The sequence below is a fragment of the Melanotaenia boesemani genome, chromosome 3 (genome assembly GCF_017639745.1).
Source record: "Melanotaenia boesemani isolate fMelBoe1 chromosome 3, fMelBoe1.pri, whole genome shotgun sequence".
Taxonomy (NCBI): Eukaryota; Metazoa; Chordata; class Actinopteri; order Atheriniformes; family Melanotaeniidae; genus Melanotaenia; species Melanotaenia boesemani.
Window position 1 is genome coordinate 24894762 of NC_055684.1, and position 22160 is coordinate 24916921.

General features: G+C 37.9%; 2 protein-coding genes across 3 annotated transcripts in view; one reads left to right on the plus strand and one right to left on the minus strand.

The window, feature by feature from the left end:
• The window catches only part of atg7 (ATG7 autophagy related 7 homolog (S. cerevisiae)), an 80902-nt gene extending 77889 nt beyond the window's left edge, over nucleotides 1-3013 (plus strand). Inside the window, exon 19 of the mRNA XM_041980550.1 lies at nucleotides 2558-3013. Within this exon, the coding sequence (XP_041836484.1) occupies nucleotides 2558-2590 (33 nt within the window). The 3' untranslated portion in view covers nucleotides 2591-3013. The remainder of the gene's footprint in view (nucleotides 1-2557) is intronic.
• A 628-nt stretch (nucleotides 3014-3641) lies between these two features.
• The window catches only part of vgll4b (vestigial-like family member 4b), a 38448-nt gene continuing 19929 nt past the window's right edge, over nucleotides 3642-22160 (minus strand). For both annotated transcript variants that reach the window (XM_041980541.1, XM_041980540.1), the window contains 4 exons: nucleotides 17289-17517; nucleotides 9276-9534; nucleotides 8904-9018; nucleotides 3642-8433 (listed from right to left, as the gene is read on the minus strand). In XM_041980541.1, coding sequence (XP_041836475.1) covers nucleotides 8177-8433; nucleotides 8904-9018; nucleotides 9276-9534; nucleotides 17289-17517 — 860 coding nt within the window. In that variant the 3' untranslated portion in view covers nucleotides 3642-8176. The remainder of the gene's footprint in view (nucleotides 8434-8903; nucleotides 9019-9275; nucleotides 9535-17288; nucleotides 17518-22160) is intronic.

Below are 22160 nucleotides of genomic sequence, written 5' to 3' on the forward strand. Positions count from 1 at the left end.
TGGGTTTGCGCTGTGTTAATCGTGATGTACTCACGCAGCTCGTGCAAAACTGTATGTAGGCATCTATGCACTTTGAACTCTGAAATCACATTTATCAAATCAGTTTACTTAGAACAGTTCTTCTGTGGATCTAAACTGTGTCAAAATCCCCTATCTTTGACATGGACGGACAGACTGACTGGTGATTTGACAGCATTATCTTGAGGGGGCCATCAGGACATTTTGTCACTGCATCAACCTGATGTGGAAGCTACCTCAGGGGGAGAGCAGTCTGTCCAAAAGATCAAATAATCAAACTTCACAATGTGCATCATTATTCTCCCTAAGATTTAGTTTCAAACATGTGATCACTAGTTTGCCTTTTTTTTTTTTTTTTTTTTTTTATTATTTTTATAAATGTTTGACAGGACACTTTCTGACTGAGAACCAGCTGAAGAAGAGGTTCTGTTTCTGTATCATTACCTCACTAGAAGCAGCTCTTTTAAATCCCAGCATACACTTTAAAGGACATTTTATGTCATTTTCCAAACATTAGAAGCTTTTTGCAACATTGCTAAACCAAATTATGAAGCCTGTCTGTGCTAAAGATAGGGATAAAACTATCACAAAATTTTATTGCGATCAAATTTACCTAAATCACTGTGTAAGCGTGAGGCATGTTCAGCCGATCCATCTACAGAGGTACCTGCAGAGGGACCGACGGTGGCCGAGCAGAGCCATGACAGCAGTTGACATAAAAAGGCCCCACTGTGTCATTAAAATGGAAAGAATGAAGCAGTGACGTCATGTTTGTCATCAGTTGATGAACAAAACAGAAAATATGCTTAATCACCTGAAAAGTTTTCATCCTAGTTAAGCTGGTTCCTGAAGTGCAATCAAACAAAAAAAGCAACATCTTGTTATTTGACTGTCGCCACATATAAAAACCATTTAAAACAAACCAAAGATGTTACAGCAGTAGTTTCATATTTTATACTAAAGACTTGATGCCCATTGAAATTTGCAGCATTAACAAACTATATCATGATCAAGATTGAGATCAATCAAAATATAAAATATTTTTTTTATAGCATTTTGCTATATCACCTTGCCGTAGCTATAGGGCTGTGAGCCTTTTAGATGTCACATTATTTGATTTAATTCCAAATCTCTGGGTTCCAGTTTGAATCCTTACAATTACATTACAAAAGCATACTCATTTAAAATGTTTTCAACTGCACTGTTCAAAGGAAACATTGGTAAGAGTTTTCAGAGATGTTGTATTGGCTGATTTTAATACTAATATATTTGAGGCCTTTGCTTTTCTAAAATAAAAGTTGAGGTATAGTTTATCTGTAATTGCAAAAAAAAAAAAACTAAAGATGACTCTACTGGTATGGTTTCTGTTTGTTCAACTGTCTGTGTCATAAAACCAGAATCCCTAACAACTGACGTCAGCTATAGCTGTATTTCCGTACAATGGCTGTGTCTGGGAAAGAAAGTAGCATTTGACTGCACTGGAAAGATGACACACACCTGCAACCCTGCACAAATACACAAATATGGCGAAACGTTCTAGTGTAGAAGGGGGCGGTAGTCCATGTATGACGTTTTCAGTAAGGGAAACCAGAGGACTGGGTAAAGGAGAAATGTAGAGAGTCAGTTCATTTTTATTTTCGCCTTTTATACCCATAATAGTTTTAATGTGTATAAACTACTCACAAACCTGAGTTTAAGTTAACACTTTGTATTTTGTCCATTTGCTGTTTCATAAAACCGTCAAGCTTCATGCATCAAACAATAAATCACAAAGTTTGGTTAAGTGACGCAACGTGTGGATTTTTTAACTTGTGAAACTAGCTGATGTAAACCAGGATGTGTGTGGTTTTTCTGGAAAAACTTACATCCACCTTCTTCTTTCCAGGAACACTGTAGGATCCAAAATCATTCCCATAGAAGACTGTATTTCCTGTTTAATTTGGTGCTTCTGCATTTGAATGTAACTAAAGTAAAAGAGCCAACTTTAGCCACATCTGACTTGTATGTTGCTCTCTCAGGATCATCATATGATGTGAAGAGGCGCACAGAAAGTCCTGAAGCTTAAAATGCTAGAATTATGATTTGTATGTATGTTAAACCCACAAACATACAAAGACATTAAATCTGTAGTTTGTAGTTTTAGCTCAGTTAGATGAGCAGCGACAGAGCTGATTGATCTCTATTTGAAACCAGGATTCCTCCAAGCAGCAGATGTATATATATATATATATATATATATATATATATATATATATATGGTAAATTAGTGTCATCCAGGATGTGAGGTCATCTGTTTACCCACTTCTGGATGGTTGCTGAATGTGTCCATTTCTGTTGATTTTGGTGGTAGTATTGTAATAAATAATAAACCCTCCAATGTGCCTTAAAAGGCAGTGAAGAAAATGGCAAGTTAGAAAGCATGGAAGCAAAGCAATATCTAATTTTATCTTAGGATAGAAATACACTCAACATGTTTGAGAACACCTGCGGATATACACTGTTGTTTAATGGCTACTTCTGTTTTCTCTTTCCTCATCAGATTTGGGATATGAGTGATGATGAGAGCATCTGAAGGCAGCGAAATGTGATCCAAAGGACTTCACACACCTACAATTTTTCCTCCTGTATGACTCTGACATCTACAAAGGACAAGCTCTTTATATTATATACAAGATGGACCATCAGAGCTGTGCTAACAAAATGTCTGAAGCAGGAGCACCTTCTTAACTGTTAATGTTGTGTTTATGCAGCTGTTGTATAATAGGGAGAATGTATCTGATCCTTTCACCTGTTTAATCAGTCACTCGTATTCCATGAGCAAAAATTCAACAAAACCATCAGTGTTTGTATGAAGTGTGTAAAAATACATCCCAGTTTTAGTCTCTCCATCAACATATTTAATGGGTTTACTGAAGAGTCAAATGGCAAGAAGCTGACGACATCTGCTCGCTTGTTCATTTTGGGAAAGAGCTTCAGATAAACAATGAAAATCTATTAAAAAAAAACACAGTTGACCACTCAACATCCATCTTCCTGTCCGTTTACTAGAGACTGTGATATATCGAGTGCAGCTGATGGTACGACCAGCTTTGGAATGATTCCTCTGAGGAAACCTGCACACAGATGTTACTATACAGTTTAATGACATAGTCACTGAACTACATGGAACCTAATTATGGAGAGCCAGCAGTGTGACTGCTGTTCATGGGCGGTTTGTGTTGATGCATGTTAGCTATTGGTCAATCTTTTTGTCTTCTTTTATATCTGATTATTTACACAAATTACAAGTTTTACCAACAGTGGGGGTATTTATGCAAAAGAATCGAGTGCAAAAATGAGATTCACTTCAGACTGAGACGTTTAAAAAAAAAAAACGTATGCTTTTTTTCTCATAATTTCAACTAAATGTAGGGTTGTTTTTCATAACTGATTTCTCTTAAATCTCTGTTTTTGATTTTCTTCTGTAAGTATTTAACCAAAAACTGGAATAAAAGTATCAAAGACTTAGATAATTGTGATTTATACAGAATTCATGTCTCGCACATATACATGTCCGCTATATTTAGCATCTTTATAAACCTTCAAACAAACACATAAAAACAGGAACGAGGCCAACACAGACAGTGGTTTAAAAGCAGTTTATTGTTCATCAAAGCTACTTAACGTACAAAAAAGGTGGCCTGCCAAAACCTTTTTAGTAGGAGACACAGCCACAAATCATCTGTTTCTTGATAGAAACGTTCTTACAGTTTAGATTATTACTACCACTAAGTACATGCTACTTCCACTTCAAAACAAAAGATCTGGAAAATGTGGTGCAGAGTCAGACCAACTTCTCTTTGATTCATCTGCTCAATTATTCAACTTGATTTCAGGTGGAAACTCTGGCGGCAGATTCACGGTTAACATTTCCAAGCTCATTTGCTACTTATATCATTTCAACAAATGCCCTCAAATGGACTGATAGGGTTTGCCTGTAGCTCAGTTCCTATCTGTACAACAGGACCCACAATTCATACAGCTTACATGTACCTGTCAATGACTAACATTGTGTTCAAACATATGTATATATATATATATATATATATATATATATATATATACATATAAATGCTTTCTTTACTGAAATGGTTCCGTCAATGCAGAATATGCATATTGCTCGAGAGGCCCCTAATAAAGTTTTTGTTCAAATGTCTCAGGAGTCACATGATCGAATACAGGTTAAATGATTGGAGAACGATGGGGACCAATGGAAGTAGCGATTGTCAGCGACACGCCTGTAGCTCGTTGTGATTTCATACGTTTACTGTGTTCCTGCACTTGAACCTTTACTCTAACAAGACAAACTACAGACAAAAAAGATCAACTTTTTTCACAAAAAAGAAAATGCAATGATTACAATATAAGGACAGGAAAAAAAAACAATTAAATAGCTACATATCATTAACAAATTAATTGTTCCTCAAAAAATACCTACGATTTTTTTCTCTGTACATTCGTTACGCACAGCGTAATGATGGTCTTATAATTACCTATTATAAAAAAGTATTTTTATTAAGTGATTTTCCTACAGTGTGTAAGGGAGTGTGCCAAAACAGAGAGCACCTCCTACCTACAGGGTGGTAGTGAAATGATAAGAAAGTAAATAGTGATAAAAACAAAATCCTCAGGACACTGAGCCCCTTTCCCTCGCGTTTTCTAACATGATGCTTTACTACACTAGATATTAATCAGCGCCAAGTAGATCTGAAGAAGGGGTAGGCCCTGCTGTGAGACCCTCACTAAAAACTGAGTTGCAGGTGAACATCTGACTCACAGCTTTTACTTACAAAAGCACAGCTCCTGAAGCTCAGCCTCCCCCACCCCAACCGGCCTGCTAAACCTCGCCATCCCACCCACTCTAAACAGGTAACAGAAAAGACATGGAGATGATTTTTTTCATGAAACTGGGGGTTCTAACCCTTCTGAAACTTTTCTCATCAGTCCTTGTTCTGTCACGTCGGTTTTGATAGCTGATGATGGAATGTGTGGACATTTTAGAGAAGAGAAACCTTCCATGCATGGAGAGGTATCACAAACTGCTGAAAAGCAAAGAAATATAACCCTCATCACCTGTTATCTTTAGCTCAGTGGTACAAAATGATTCTATTTGATACAGAATTACACGTTTCACTCTATCTGCTGTGACAAGCCCAGTTCTCTCGCATAGTTGATGTCCTTGAAGGTGTTATGGCATACATTGCGGCTGTTCCTTTATCGTACAGTATGGCCGATCTGCAGCTAGGAGGGAACTGTGGGACGAGCAGTTCTGGCTAGTTGTTAACTGTCTGTTGATGTGGAGATACTAAGTGTGGATGAGGCCTGTGTTAAGTTCCCTACTGGAGGAATGTATGTCACCTTGGTGCAAGTTCTTTCTCAGAGTTAAATTTATATCCTTAAGATGCAGCAGTGTGGTGTTACTGCAGAAAATAAAAGCAATACTCTTGAGAAAGAAAGCAATAAAATACAAAAAAAAAAGGTCTGGACACCAAGTCAGAACACAAAAAGTCAACTGATGAACGTTGAAAGAGCTACAACATCATAAATCATATTCAGGTAATTAATTGTGAGACAGGTGTTTGGTTTCGCCTGTTCCCACTTCTCAGTGAAGTCTATTTTTACTAACATATTTTCTTCCTTTTTTACTGTGTTAATTTAAGACACTAACATGTCAACAAGACGTCTGATAGCCGTTATCACCAACTCGTAATTATATGTGTTTTCCCAAAAGCACCTTGCCTGCAAGACTTTTTACCAAGTGCTGTGGTAAGCTCTGTGGGTAAAGGTGAGAGCCAATGAATCGTGCTACTTCAGACAAGGATACCCAAGACAAAAAAGATTAAATTGTGTCAACTTGGTGTCAGCTGAGTCATACTGAAAGTTGTAGCATCCTGTACCACTGATGGATTAACATCTTAAGAAAGACTAAAGAGCTGCACATCCCAAAGCCAGCTTCACACCAGGACGATCATCGCTCTGCTGCTGGAATGAGCTAATGCCTCACAGTGCAAGATGATTTTGAGATTTGCAGCTCGCTTCATTCCAAAGAGCCTGTCCAGAGGCTGTCCCACTATAGATGTTTGTTACCATGCTGATATTAATGAAAAACAAAAATACAAAACTGTAATAATAACAATAACAATAATAATATGGAGTACAACTGACCCAGCAGTGAGTGTAGTGTCTACATCTGTTACTGACAACAAAAGAAGTAACAACTAATGTCTGGATGAAAAGGCTAATAGTAGTTAGGTTTGAAATGCTAAAAACACTAATAGATACCAGCTATTAAAAAAACAAAACAAAAACATGCATCTGTAAAAGCATTAATTTACCCTTAAAACCTTGTACAAATCTTTTAAACCACAGTGTCTAGGAGAGGGAGGGAAGGATATCGGGGTGTAAGCCAAATATAATTACAACACCCGTGTACAACGAGCCACAAAAACAAAGGTGTTTTTGAAGAGATTTGAATAATCTTCTTTCTTCTGGTTGAGAAACCAGATTATGTCTTTTCTTCTTTTGCTTTTTAAAACCACAAATTGACATGCGGCATCATCCATCCTCTAATCACTGTCAGCAGTTACACCCATGAAACCCGTCAAAGCACATTGTTCAGCAAAGCCCAACCATTCAACACAGGCAGGTTAATTATCTGCTCTGAATCCTAATCTTCTCTCACCATGGCTGCGATGTCCATTACCGCCACAATTAGCTGCTTGTCATCTGAAAGGTACTTACTTTATGGTATTTAATTTTGCCTGTTTGACACCGATCCTTAAAAAAATGTTGGACTTTATTTAAAGTAGAGCTACAAATGGAAGGCTGGGCAGTAGTGGGATTTATTGTATCAATACCTTTAAATGAGTTAACATAAGTTGTATGATCTTAAAATGTTTCCTTTTTTTTATTTTAAAAGTGAATTAAACTTCAATCTTGCTTCTTTCTAATGTTACTGTACAGATGAAACATCAGTTTACAGTTAATTCAACTCACTAGCAACCTTGTTTTGGTAAAGCAGCAGAAAATATTTTACTCTAAATCAGTTTTATGTTGATGTTTCAGTGTTGAAGAATAGCTTGCCTCCTCCCACTATTTATTTATCTGCATCTGCCTCTAAAGGTATGATTGATCTTTTAGGAAGTGACCAAACAAATAAGGTGGAGCATGTGTTTACTGCATGGTCCATTTTCCAGAAATGGTGTAAGTAAATAAGCTGGGGTGAATTATTCTCAGATAGACTTTAAAGAAGAGTTAATGGGAGATCAAACTAGTTCAAACACAAGTGAGATAATATCTGACTGCATCAAAATCACTCTCATCAGAACCAATGTGTTTTATGCCGGATTTCAGAGTTTGACCCTTTACCTTCACAGGCAGCAGTGCAAATCAGACTAAGTCAACCTTGTAAAGACATATACACTAACAAATCAACCAGAACGCACGCACAGGAGAGGAGGGTGAGAGTCATAATAGATAAACAGAGGGGATTATAAGATGACTTATTGTTGGTTTGTGTTTTCAAGGTGGGCATTGATAAACGTCAGTGTCTGAGGTTTCTTTGGTAGCACAGTCAGGTGGTTTGTGATTGTTTTCCAAGAAGAAGTTTTTTTTTTTTTTTTTGTTTTTTTTTCACTTATCTTTTCGTTCAAACGCCACACATTACATAATGCAGAATCAGTACACAAAACTACTGTTAAATGAAGAAAAAAAAAAGAAGAAGGAGAGAGTTAATAATTAATAGACTGTCTTTCCTCTCTGTTTATGTACATATAGCTAGACACTTGCTTTGCTCCAAGCTCTTGCAGGGATGTATGACTGGAAGAAGCAAGCTGATGCTCTGGCTGAGTTCCTTGTTGAATCCTCATCAGCTCTGATTACGGTGTGGCATTAGCAAACCAGAGGACAGAAGGGAAAAGTCACCATGTCTTTATTGCTTGGTTGAGCCTCTGCGAGTGCACAGTAAGCGAGCGGGCTTGAGTGTTTTGGCTGTTTTTAAGCAGACCAGCAGGCAGGAATTCCCTCTGGGATGCTGGTGACAGATTGAAGTGGCAGGAGCATGGATGTTGGAGCAGGGATGATGGGTGAGCTGGGGTAACTGGAGATATTCCCTTCCCCTTCAGGAGACGACAGAAGGGGAGTGGTTGTGATTGACCATGTGACTGTCGGGAGAGGAGTTTGGGCTGCTGCCGGACGAAGAGGGACTCCCCTTGTTTTTGATCTGCAGCCAGGTTTCGCCTAGCGCCTTGGCAAAGTGGTCGTCCACTGAGCCTGTGATGGACACAGAGTTGGTGGCAGTGGGCTCGGGTTCCTTGTAGTTCTTCCCAAGGCTGCGACGGAAATGTTCCTCGATCACAGGATCACAGGCTGTGCTGGCTAAAAACAAGAGAGCATCTTAGATATTTACCAACATAACACTCTGTGGATCATTCATTGCCTAAAATTAGTTTACACACTGGTAATGTGTATTTTAAATCACTGGAAAAACCTACTTCACTTTTCACAACAGTTTTTCCCCTTTTTTTTGTCCTTAATATTACATTGCTGTTCTAAATGTTGCTGTTAACCTCAATGAGATCATTGAGATTTCACTGCGACCATAAAAACAGCTAATATACATTTATCAACCCACAGAAAACATGACACACACAGAGCAGACAGATAAAACACATGCTTGGCTTAGCCCGAAGTGGCTTGTAAAGTACAGAGATAACAGACAAGACGGTAAATCAAGTAACTTGAGGTTTTTTTTTAACAACTGATGTGGTACAAACAGAAACTGAGTCTGAATATGCACAATATGAATTGCACATCTCTGCTGCGGCAGATGTGTTTGCGTGACTCACTGTTGATTTTTCTGTAGTTGGCGAGGTTGGAGCAGCCGTTGTGAGAGACTGGACAGCGAGACAGGTTGCAGTTGCGATTGTTGGCTGGGGCACATGTGATCACCGAAGGGCGATTCTGAAACACAGTCACAAAAATTCTGCGTTAAATGATCAAGGACCTGCTAGAAAACAAAGAGAGGTTTGATGGAGAAGGATACACATCACCAGGATTTGAAAACATTTTTAGTGTCAAGCCAAAAAGAATTTTTTTTAATCCTCAGAGCAGCAAGTCTTGTTATATGAGGGAAACAACCAGGGTTAAGGGTTTCAATTAACAATTTGCTTAAAAAAATGTCCTCAAAATTTGACCCAAAGCCATGGGATGCACATTACCTGCTGGCGTTCCATTGCACTGACTGCGTGTGGTACTGTGGCCAAAGCTGCTGTGTTACTGCGTGCCGTCTCCACCATGCTGTTTTTGGTAAGTGCCAGTGGCTGGTCCATGCTAGCTAAGCTAGCCAGGTGATGGTGGGTGTGACTAAACAGGTGGTTGCTGTGGACTCCCAAAGCTCCAGGCATCATCACACGCTCACTGGGGCTTCGGCTACGGTCCTTGGTGATGGGGGAATTGCGATAATCTCCATTAGGTTTCCTGAAAAACCACAAAAACAGAAAGAAGGGAACATTATTTGTCTTGTACAATGAGTGGTTTATTTATTACATGTGTAAATAGACCCCTGAATTTAGTAAACAGACTGTTTCTAGACTTGAATCTAAGATTCTAATTACCTTTAAGAAAGATTACTCAAGTTTATCCCTTTATCTGATCAACTCTAATAAGGTCTGGAGCTTTGAAATATTTCAGTTCTAAAATTATGTGACCTGATCCAATATGAATGAAAACTCGGGTTTGATGGTGGGTTTAAAAGAACACAAGATGAGAGAGAGCTAATGAACAGTGGAGAGATGAATTAAAAATAAGAGCAAACACATGGCTCATTGAGAGAGAATTAACAAACACAAATAAAAGAGTCATTTTAAATTGGGCTTTTATGTCAAACAGTGGAGGACCAGAGGGGAAAAAAAGCATTAATTTCTGACTGAGGTACAAACACAAAATTTGTATGTCGTTCTCAGATTACTCGAAGGTTTGATAAGGTCATTTAGTACAAACACAGGCTCTGACACACACACACAGTCTGTGCTAGCAAGGGGAACACTCTTAAATTTATACAACATGGGTGGATTCCAAACTTATCTCTGCATGTGGGGACAAATTGGCATCAAGTTCAAAGCTTTAAAGTGGTTTCCTCAGTACAGAAAAATCAACTTTTATCTCCACAGTCAGCCTCCTGCCAGCAGCACTTACTTCTGTCAAATGAAAACGCAGAAAACCCTGCAAAGCTAACGCAGCATAAACACTGGCTGAGAAGTTCACTGTCAATATTTAATTAATCTCTTAAGTTATTATTCTTATTCCTCTTATTAAAGCTTTCTTTTTTTTTTTAACTTCTGTCAGACTTCTGTTTCACAAAACCCACACTTGCAACCACAAGCCCAATAATAAAGGTGAAAGAAGCCAGACTGTCCACATTTCTATACATGGATTCCCCACCTCAAAGAAAACCTAGTACTCTCTTCAAACTGTGAGATCATATTATAATCACTGAAAAAGCAGAGATAATATTAAGGGATTAAAGTAACAGCTAAACACAACACAGATTTGGGCTTTTTTTCCAGCTTTGATAATAATGACTTTGATGTGTTTGACACAGAGTTTATGCCTGATGCTGTGCAGACTTGCTTGCAGTTTAACAGGTCGTGATTATTTTGGTTAATGCATCATATGTGGTCTCGGTTCTTTGTTTCTTTGTATGTGCATGTGTGTCTGTGCTGCTTTATTCCCATCTGACAAACTGAGGCCCACTTTCAGGGAGTCAACACTTAGTGAACTCGCCTCAATCACCTCTTACTCTCCACCTCCATAAACACCAGCATGTACTCATCTATTCATAGATTAAAACAAACAACTGACATCTTTATTCCCACAATGACATACAGTATATACTATTTAGATACAATTTAGAATCAATTGTGGAGTTTCCTTGTCAAACAGATGTGTAATTGAGAACACACAACAAACTTAGTGGTGAAAAAGCAACAGGAACCCTTTAAGGTTTGTTTGGATGCAAAACAACAAGTTCAGACTAAGCGTTGTAGATCCATGTGACCAGGCAACCTGGCTGATGCGTTAAGCATCTGGAGTCCACAGCACCATCCTCCACAAATAACACTGAAAACAGAAAAGCAGAGAGGAAGAGGTGGGGAGAAGGAGCTGCATGTGAATGCAGATCTTTAGTTTGTGAAAGAGCGAGGTCAGTAGTTTCCTTCGTTTGTGCCGAGAGCTTACACGAGCAAAGACCCCCTCTCTTTTGTCTCTTTTTCCCATTTTTCCCTCACAATCTGCAGCAAACTTCCTGAGGGTTAAGAGAGGAATAGACTTGGCAGCACTTACATAAACCCTGGCCCACAGTTCACCAACAAGCTGATATGTTTCCCCTTAGTGGTATCAGTACCCCGAAGAAGAGACTATTTATTGCCACAGTAAAACAAATAAACATATTTTCGATCAAATAATTCAAACAAATTATGCAATATAACTCTTAGAGCCAAGCAAAGATACAAGCAGCAGATAAAGATCTCTCATCTTCTCTCAGCAGTTGAGTATGTAGTGAGGCTGTGGAAGTTCCAAATTGTCATCCCGGCATGCTCGCATCATACAAGAGGGACGGTCACAGGAGCCAGTGAATGGGATCAACAAATCCATCCAATGAATGGTGTAGCTGACAAATGCACCACCCACACCTGCCTCCCACTCATTTGATTACCCACCAAACCACATTTCATGTCACAGATCAGGCTTTCAAAACCCACCCTCTCTCTTTGTCTTTGTCTCTCTTTACTCACCTCTCAATTATCACTAAGGTCACAGCTGGGGAGAGAGGGAGAGGATGTAAAGGGTGGGTGGTAAGGGGTACACATGACACATGGGCAGGGGGGTAGTAAGCAGGGCTTGAACTGAAGAGTTAGTGGTTCTAGAATTAGAGGAGAGGATGACAACTCCAAGTAGTAAAGATAAACTATTGTACTAATGAGCAGAAGAGACAGAAAGGGAAGCTTAGATCAAACATGGAACATATATAGGAGTGAAACAAAGACCATGAGAACTCTTAATTGAAAAATTTTGACAGTCTCATTTATGGTGAGAAAACACTTGCTGGATTGAATGCCCCATAAGTTATGTGTCTTCCATAAACTGTGTTACTGAGTATGAGAATGAACTCCTTGGCAGAGTGAAACAAAGAGCAGATATCTGTTTGATTCTATTTTACAAGAGTCTGGGTTATGTGAAGCCTGGCATTAGTGGTAGTTACTGTGGTTGGGGCCTACTGTAAGATCCCTTCATTTAAAACCCAGAGTTAAAAAAAAAAGAAATCCCTCAATACATAAATAATGTAGTGGCATATCTAGAACAATATTAAGCTACTCAGATCTGTCATTAAGTATGGTCTTTTTAGTTACCATTTAAATTACTGCATGTCTTCAAGTTAACTTCAAGCTGAACATTGTTATCGTCTGAATGATTTAAAAGGGGGAAAGCACTGTTGCTGCTCAAGTTTCATCAACGGAATACAGAAGGAAAACAAACATATGAACCAAAAACTAAAATTATAAGTTATTTTTGTATGTATATCAGGTTTGAGTCTATGGGAGACTGCAGGTTTGATGAGTTAGCTATATTTCACTTTGCAAATGCTCAGGAGCTATAAATATTTTATTTCTCACAGTTGTACACTGAAGTCTGCAGATAATTTCTCCCTTCAGATCTCTGGTTGGGCACAGGTTCCCATCCTACTCTTTTCAGAAATAAATTCAAAAAGAAAAAAGAAAGAAAGAGAGATACACACAGGAAACATCTGGAAAGAATCAAGGTCTGGAAAGGAGAATACCCAAAAAAAGAAAAAAAGGGAGAAAAAAGGAAAACAGTAGAAGAGGATGAAGGCTAAACCACAGGTTACAACCAGAACCAAGCTCTACAAGGTTGGCAAAAAAGCTGTATATATATATATATATATATATATATATATGTATGTATGTAGTTTTTTGCAGACCTTGTAGAGCTTGGTACAATCACACAGTATAGACACGCACAGAGAGAGTGTTACTGGATTTATCTATGTATTTATATATTCTATGTATATAAAGTACGCAAACATCTCAACAGTTTATTCTGCTGCTGTAGTAGCTGGTTTGAGGAGCACAAACTGGAAAAAAAAAATTATCAAAACCCACAGATTATAATTATAATACAGACATTTAAACCAAGTAAGACAACGTCTGCAAAACTCAACAAGGCTGAGTTACATCCTCTGATTTACAATCACGCAGAAACCCTGACAGAAATTATTGCTGTTCCCAGTTAACTGACTGACAAAGAAAGACAAGTGAAGAAAAGGTTTAGTATGCAAAGCTGAAGCAGATAAAATATAAGAACAACCACAAGAAGGCAAAGAAAACACTGTGAACACACAAAGTCACACATACTGAAAAAAGTATTCTATCTTTCCTCACATTCTCATTACATAAATAGTCTCATGTAAAACAATAACTCCCACAGCCTTGAGGACACACATGCACACACACTAACTCTCCTGCTCTTATTTTCTCCCCATTTGGCCTCTTAAGAAACTTCCATGAGAACAACTTACTGGTGGAGTTCCCAGTAAAAAGCAACTGCAGTTTCCGTTTCTGCGAGCTACAGTACAGTGCTATAAGTCACTCAATGGAAGGAGAAACCTTCAAGAGTAGTATAGCATAAATGTAACTCAGATTTTTGCCTATTCTGAATATTTACTTTTTGTTGACAGCATATTTTTTTCAGTTTTATTGATTGAGATTATTGAGGATGATGAAAAAAAGGGGATAAAAAAGACAACTTGCTTAAAGAAAGCACTGTCTTCTTAAAATCTTACATTTCCTCAACTTAATAGATTAATCACAGTCTGACTGTGCAGTACTATATAACTGGTAGATCAAACAGCTATTTCTTTGTGTTTTGAAGGAAATGTAATTTGATTTAGATCTACAAAGATTAACCTTTACCAGAAATCAAGAGTTTTACCTACTATACAACTCTAGAAAGACATTAATAAAAACAAAAAAAAAAAACACTTCCAATCAGTTGATTTTCCCAACCAAAAGTCTAAACAACACATAATATCACTCTTATGTTTATTGAGGAATGAAACAGCTGAGGATTTTTATGCTGGTGGGTCTTTTACTGCAGAGTGGCGGGCAGGCAAACAGGCTGGAGCAAGCTTCCAGCCCGCAGGCTCCAGTGGACAGGATAAGGCTTCTTTGTTCAAGACTCCTCCTACTCCTCAGAGAAAATGAGAAAGTAGTCCCTGCTGCCTGACCTCCCCACACAGACACACACACACAAACAAGCACACATACAGATGATCACAGGTGGTAAAGCACACATGCTTGTATTGAAAGTATTGCACTATATGTGCATACCTACATAAAGAGATGCAGACTCACAGACAGCTCACATCCACATTGCCAGCTGCCACTATGACTGTGAAAGAATTTTTATTCACTTATTTTTCCAACATTGTATTATAGATGGGTTTTAACTGACTATAGCAAAAACAAATAAATAAATAAATAAAATGAGAATTGGGGTTTTAACACTAAGACAAGCCACATGACAAACAATGTGGACAAAAGCTAAATCCATTCATTGTTCATGTCTTATTCAATCCTGCTACATTTAAAGCTTGAGTCTGTTCAGAATACTTTTCCTTCCCCCTTCCCCCAGAAAAGTTCCTCCCTACAACTCTGGCTTGTTGAGATTAGACAACAAAGGAAACCTGAACGTCTACCTTTGTAGCTCCACCTTGAATCTCAGGTGTCAGGTGTCTTTATTTGTGTCATCGCTTACCCAAAATATGATTTAGCTTAGGGACGAAAGGGGAAAAACAAGCCAGCTGAAGTCAGTGTAACAAAACCCCAATATGACTCAAAAACCAATATAATCAGCAAAAAAGAAAAACAATTACTTTAGCAAAACAGAGAAAGGTTTTAGAAACAACAAGAATGAACACAAAAGCTTTTATACAAGCAGCCACAGTTAACATCAAGCTGAGCAGTCAACGTAATAAAAAACAAAAAAAATAAAATAAAATAGGCTGCACAGATGGAAGCAGCCAGCAAATTCTAACTGCTAGGGTGGATGGATTACCATCTCTGGGCATCCAAGCTCTGTGTATGCTTATTAATTTTTTTATTTTTTGGTTCCGCCTTTGTTTTTCTATCTTGCCTCTTTCCAAGAACTAAGAACATAATTTCCAAATCAAGCCTAATCACTCCCTACAATCAAGATAAAAGTTTAATGAAATAAAAGTGTGTGTGTTTTTAAAAAAAAAAAAAAAAAAAAAAACTGTCTTAACTGTGAAGCTCTCTACAGTGTTTTTCACGCTATTTTTAGCTTAACTTAGTTACCTATCATTCTCCACTTCAACGTAATTACGGCTGTCAAGTCACGAAGGAAAACTAGAAAACGTGACAGAGGCTGTTTGCAGGTTTCAACAAGTCGCTCAGCATTTACTTTTACCGGGGAAAGAATGCCCTCAGAGGAAAATCAAATTAAATGACTGTGGCAAAAAGAAAGAAAGACTCATCTAAAATGACCCTAAAAGAACTAGATCTCTTTGACAAAAATATGTCTTTATGAACTAAAAACACACAAGTGAGCTAGCTTTGCTTTTGGGTGGACAGAGATTAACCTACAGCACAGAGTGAAATGACTTCAAGGTTAAAGTCAAACTGGAGATTAAATAAGGGGATTATGGCTTATGGGCAATAATAATGGTACAATGAGGAGCCTTAAAAGCCTAAAACATCCCAGACTTTTGCATCAGTTGTATTTTTAACAAACCTTAGTCTAAACAAGCAAAATGGATGCATGTAAATAGAGCTGCAGGACTAAATGAAAGCTGATACAACAATAAGTCCTTTTGTACTTCTGCACACAGACTTACAAAATAAATATCAACTCGTGATACACAAGTGGGAGCTTTTGGTTATGAATGCATGCAGAAGTCAACCACAAAGTGAATATATAATGACTCAGTGGAAGAAAACCAACAGAATAATACACCAAGTGAAAGTTGAATTTACTGCCTGGTGCCGTGTAAATTCTCCCACCAGTGACACATCCAAAGCAGAAAACAAGATAACTGTGCAAATGTCAAGATGCACAAGCTAATCCTTTGTTATGTGAGCTCTGATGGTCACAAGATGAAGGAACGGCCCCTTTCCGTTGTGCCACCAGAACACCTTGATTCAAAAGTCATGCTTTTTTTCCCCTGGGACCAAAGCATTGCATCACATCACACAGGTAGGTAAACATAGGAACTTTAATTTCATTGTTTTAAAACTCTGTGAGTATAAACCCCTACCCTATTCAAGAAAAAACATCAGTATGTTAAACTCTTAATGAAGCTGTGAAATGATTTCCCATGAGACTGTTTTTCTTTTTTTATTTAACATTAACTGTCATTCTCCACTGCAACCCACTGCTATTTCTGATGAGTTGCAAGTTTTCTACTGCCTTAATATTTGAAAGACAGTAACAGTTCAGTAGCTAAAAGTATAGGATTCAATAAACTACATGTACTTTTACATATACACACCAGTATGTGTGTACTACTTAAAAAACGTAGCTAACAAATATGTAATCCAGCTTTTGGTTAGTCCAGTATCATTAACCGTGTTCCATTGTTTCACCTCATAATTCATATATTTTTTGGGGCAATCTGCGTGTACTGGTAGAAACTAGGTCCCATGAAAACCTGCACAGCTCTGCCTAACACCTCTTAGCCTCTGAAATAAATAGTAATAGCTGGCATCCTATGACAGGCTCAGTTATGACAGACTCTGACTCCAATGCCCTGCAGTTCTTTAGCCACCACAGAGTCAAGAGTAATTTTTCTGTTGTGCATTCCCTGTTTCCAAGCTCTCAGGGAAGTACGGCTATAAGAGGTGTGCAGCACTGTAGAGCCAGCTAAACCTGGCATAGCACCATGAAGTCCAAACTGGGACTTCTAAGAAAAGTTTGCCTGTGCAGTTTTAGGCATAGCCAAAAGAAACATTTGCATGCACAGACACAAAAAAAGAAGAGTCTAAGTTTAACTAGCATTAAAGAAGCAAGGTTGTTCAATAGATAGCACCTTGTAGAAAAACAGTTATAAATTAACAAAATTTTTCCTCTTATTTTTCTTTTTTTTTTACTATGTTTAAAGACCAGCTTATTCTCACAGCACATGTTCATGTACTCACAGCTGTGCTGCAAACAGTCGACTCATCTTTGCAACATGCTCATTGTCATCCATGTCGCTGTCTCCTTGGTCCCCACTCAGCTTCCTCTTGGTGGGGCTGATGGGAGGAGGACCTGTCCTGTGGCTGGAAATGGAAGAAGATGAGGAAGATGATGACGAAGATGAGGAGGAAGAAGATGAGGACAGAGACAGGGACTGGAGTCTTGGGTCCCCTCTCAAAGCTGCTTCACCTGTAAAGAGAATACAAAGAAGGAAAAAAAGAAGCAGAAATTGTGGGTTAGAGAGATGCTAAAACTGCTCCAAAGCAAGAGAAGTCAAATATAAATACATAAATCATTGTAACAGATGAAAATGATAGTGTTTTCAAGTAGTAGGTTAACTAAATAAGTTGACCACAAAAACTATTTAATGATTATTTTTTCTGTTGAGGTTGTGTTTCAGCTTAAACTTTGGATTTTGTTGACTTGTGCAGTTTGCTGAGTGAGGCATAAACCTCTGGCATGAGCAGAGGAGTATCTGGTCAGGAATGTTTTGGGAGAAATAGCTGTGGATGGGTTCCGCATACATGTGTGTGGTGTGAACTATTTCTCTCTCTGCAGTCTTGTCCTGGTACAGAGGGCCTACAGAGTTGTCAGTGAGTGGGAGTACAAGCAAAAGAGAATCAGGAAAACTACCACTGGCTCTGTCTCAGAACGGGGACTTTCCACTGCCTAGGCCTCATGTATCTGTCTGACTTTTCCCAAGCAAAACATATCGCCTAAACTAAAGCTCCCAGCAACTTTCCTCATAGCTACTCATGAGCTTCAGCACAAGTTAGTTACTATCGCTATAGTTTTATTAGACCCACATTAGAACAGAGTAGCAGAATAATAATGATTTAACTGAGCAGTTCTAAATATTTATGCTTATTCTGTACAGCTTTGGGATAAAATTTAAGAAATAACTAAATAATTGCACATACTCATAAAAGACCAATGTAATTAAATGTCTTATTCCTCTGCAATGCCATGATTTATATTTAGTTTGTGCATGGCTTCAGAAATACAGCCACAGCTCCTCCTCTCTCTGGCATGTTCCTGCTCGCCCTAATGTGACCATGGCAACAAGGGTGACATCATTGTTTTTTTGGCAGGGCAAAGGGATGGCAATAAAGGAGGAAGACTGTGACACCACACTGTCCAACCAGGATCCAGCACATACAACAGCTTATCCATGAGTGAGGCTCTAAACAAAGAGTAAATTTGTGAGTGTTTCCTCTGCAAACACAGACATTTGACCGTACAAAGTCAAACACTGTTGATTTAACCTCTACTTCACATTGAACTACTTCTGATTTGAGTCTAAAGCAACAGTATGCTCAGTTTGCCAATGAAGTGCACTGATCTAAAAGCAGTGTAGTCCTGCGATAAATTTTACATCCATGAGGTTACGAAGTTCAGTTTCTGACAGCAATGAAAATATGAAGCTTAAAAGACACTTGAAAATGAATCTACTTGTAATGTACAAATTTGAAGACAAACTTGACTCTGAGTAGGACTTATTTTTAGAAATGCTCCTAGTAAACTTGGAAATGGGTGAATGGCTTTACCTCTGAAACTAATGTTTTTCAAGTCTTCTTTCCGCCTAACAAAGCTTCAATAATAAAAATGTTTTCTAGAAAGTAAAGATATAGTGGTCATTAAAATTTGTACATCAGAAGACAAAATAGGATGGTAGAGAATAGACAAAGGAATACAGTCACATACAAACAATGCTACATAGAAGACACATAATTTGTGCAATTTTCTGCAATGTATCTTTCAATTACAGGATAGACAAGAACAAAGAGAAAAAACACTGATTAAAAAACATGCTTGAATGCATTAAAAAATAGCAGTAGCTTATATTCTACATAGGACAATAACTTCTATTAGTTGTCTAAGTAGTATAATTCATTCATATAGTTGTTACAAAACTTAAAAAAGCCCTCCAATGTAAGATTTTATTCCATTAAACCAGCAGACAATCAGTGGAAAGAGGTCAGTACAGAAGTAAACTCCACTCTGCTCTCTCAGTTCATTCGCTCTACATGATCAAAGCTTATTTCTCTTGATAAAACTTCAAACAGCAACAGGATGAGATTGGATTACAAACTGAGAACCCCCCTCTCTCCTTCCATTTCTCGCTTTTTCCTCTCCCCCTTCAGATACTTAAAAAAAAAAGAAGATGAGTAGTAACATGTCATCTTTCTCTGTAAAACAGCAAAGTAGTTATTTTTGGCTGAGTTTCTCAGTAACCCGAACTGTTCTCTGGGTTGCCTTTATCATCTCAGCTGACAGAGGTTTTATTCTTTAAAACATTCAAAATGACATAGGAAAAAAGTTCTGCCATAGAAGTTCAAGTATGAAGTCAACTTTTAAACCCAGGGTTAGACTTGTTTGAGAGAGAGAGAGAGAGAGAGAGAGAGAGAGAGAGAGAGAGAATCTACACAGACAAAAAAAAATAAAAATTTGACAAAAAATACACTGCTTTGAGGTGGTTTTCGTTCTTGTTTGTTTTCCACAACTTATCAACAGAAAGAGAAGGTCATCATTCATGCACCCCTCACTGTTAGGCTTACAGCATTACAGAGAGAAAAGATCTGATACTGATGAAGAAAGAAAAAGATAGAGGGTCAAGATGATAAAACATTAGGAGACTAATAGTTCATACCCTGTCATTAAATCTGAGAGAAAAATGTCATACAACTGACAGAAAATCATCCCCAAAAGAAATGCAACCATTGCCACATGCTGGGGAAGATGATGATATGAACTGAAATGGGAACAGTCAGTGTGCAGAAGATTGGATCCTCAAGATAATCATTTATCAAAGAGAATTTAGTATAAATAGGTGTTAATGTGGCATGTGAGGATATACTAATCCCTAGAGAGCGCATAAGAAAGGATAAGAGATTCCCTGTCCACTTCTGTACTCCAACTGACTAGAGGCTTTTAATCTAATACTGCTATGGGTTTTTACTACCTGGCAGTGCAGTATACTAAATGAAGTGCTACCTGAAACGTATCATCAGGGATCAGGTGGGTTAAACCTGACATCAAATTGAAAGTCTGACTCTGTAACCCAATTAAAACCTGGTCTAATGGCAAACTTTCAATATATAATGGAACATAAGAATTTTAGGCCATGCAGTTTTACTAACTTTTTACTTTTACTGCTTTAATTAGGTAACTATATTTCAATAAGCCACATATTAAGGCACCTAATCCATCTTAGAGGGTATGGCTACACATGTGTGAGACAGCCCAGTGTCACACTTGCACTTGCTTTAGTGTGTCAACAGTAACAACGTGATAGCTTCAGAATAGACCTAAAACTCTTAGGACAGTGTACTAGTATGAGCATGCATGTGTGTTTGCCAGGAAATTTATTTGAGTAGGTGTGCTCATGCATATAATAACAAGTCAGGACACCCACAGTATCACAAAGCTCTTCCAATCCTTTCTTGGCTCAACATGTTTGAACTCGAGAGGCTTTTTTTTTTTTTATTCTTTTTTACCACTAAGCTCCTTTCCCTGTTCCTTTATCTTAGTTTTCTTATCATAAGGCACATGATGGAGATAGATTTGAATTCACTCAGCTAAAGACAACACTCCAGATAAAACTGAAAAACAAATAGATGGACTACTACTGCAGATGTGTGCTTCCTGAGACAGATATGAACTATTTTATTCAAGTTCATCATGTCAGAATTACAGCCAATGGAAGTATAAAAATACCACTCCTCACTCATGCAGTTTTCTTCAGAGACAGACAGAAAGAAACCTGAGAAAGATGGAGCTTCGTGACACACAGTCCCTATTCTGGCTGGCATTAATCCTGGACAAGTGGCAAGTTTATCTGCACCAAACAGAGCTGCAACCTTGAAGGAAAAGAACTTTTAATATTGCACAAGAATAGTGCATGTGCCAAAACTATTGAGCAAAGCTCAAAATCACATCTTAAGACAAGAATCTCACCTGACATTTGCCAAGCAGGAATTACAGCAATCTTAACACTTTTTTCCAGCTGACAAATGAAGGACAAATAAAAATATAACATTATATACAAAAAATAAATCTTTCATTTCTTTGTAGCTTCATAAATTTGGTTAGGTATTTATCCTGTGCTTCTCTGAAAATGTTTTCAGTCACACATTTTTAATAATATTACACGTTTATATGTCTATATGTTATATGAAGAGGGGAGTTTTGACTGCAACACAACAGCAGCTGGTTAAAGCAGGATAATACACCACAAGAAAAGCTTGACCAGTTTATTTTGAGAGTGCTTGGCCTTTGTACAACTGCACCTTTTCTGTTTGTCTTTTCAAATCAAAAATCAAAAATAAGTGTGTGAAACCACCTTAGACAAATGGTTTTACTATGCACAACCTACATTAATTCTGTTGAGCCCTTATTTGATTACATCATCTCAATTGTAAGATATCATTAATTAATGCCCATACCTAAATCTGACTATTTTAACTATTTTAAGGAAATGCTCATTTCATTGTTGGATATGAGCTTGCATGCTGAAAGAGAGGTCAGGGACAAAGCAAGGGGAAAAAGCTTGCTGACATTTGAACATTACCAGGACAGCAGAGAAAAGGGAAGCTACAAGTACAAACTCAGTTACTTTTGCAAACGTATGGCAGGCTCCTGGTCTGCAACTTCTTAACAAAACATAAAGTCATGTACTGCTAATGTTACTTCACGGGAATATGTTGAATTGGATAACAAAAACAAAACAACCTACTAGAAATTAACTATTTAAAAGGGAGAAAATGCAACCACAAAGACCAACAATTAAGATGTACTACAGAGCTAGAGCACATAGAGCAGCTGTGAACTCA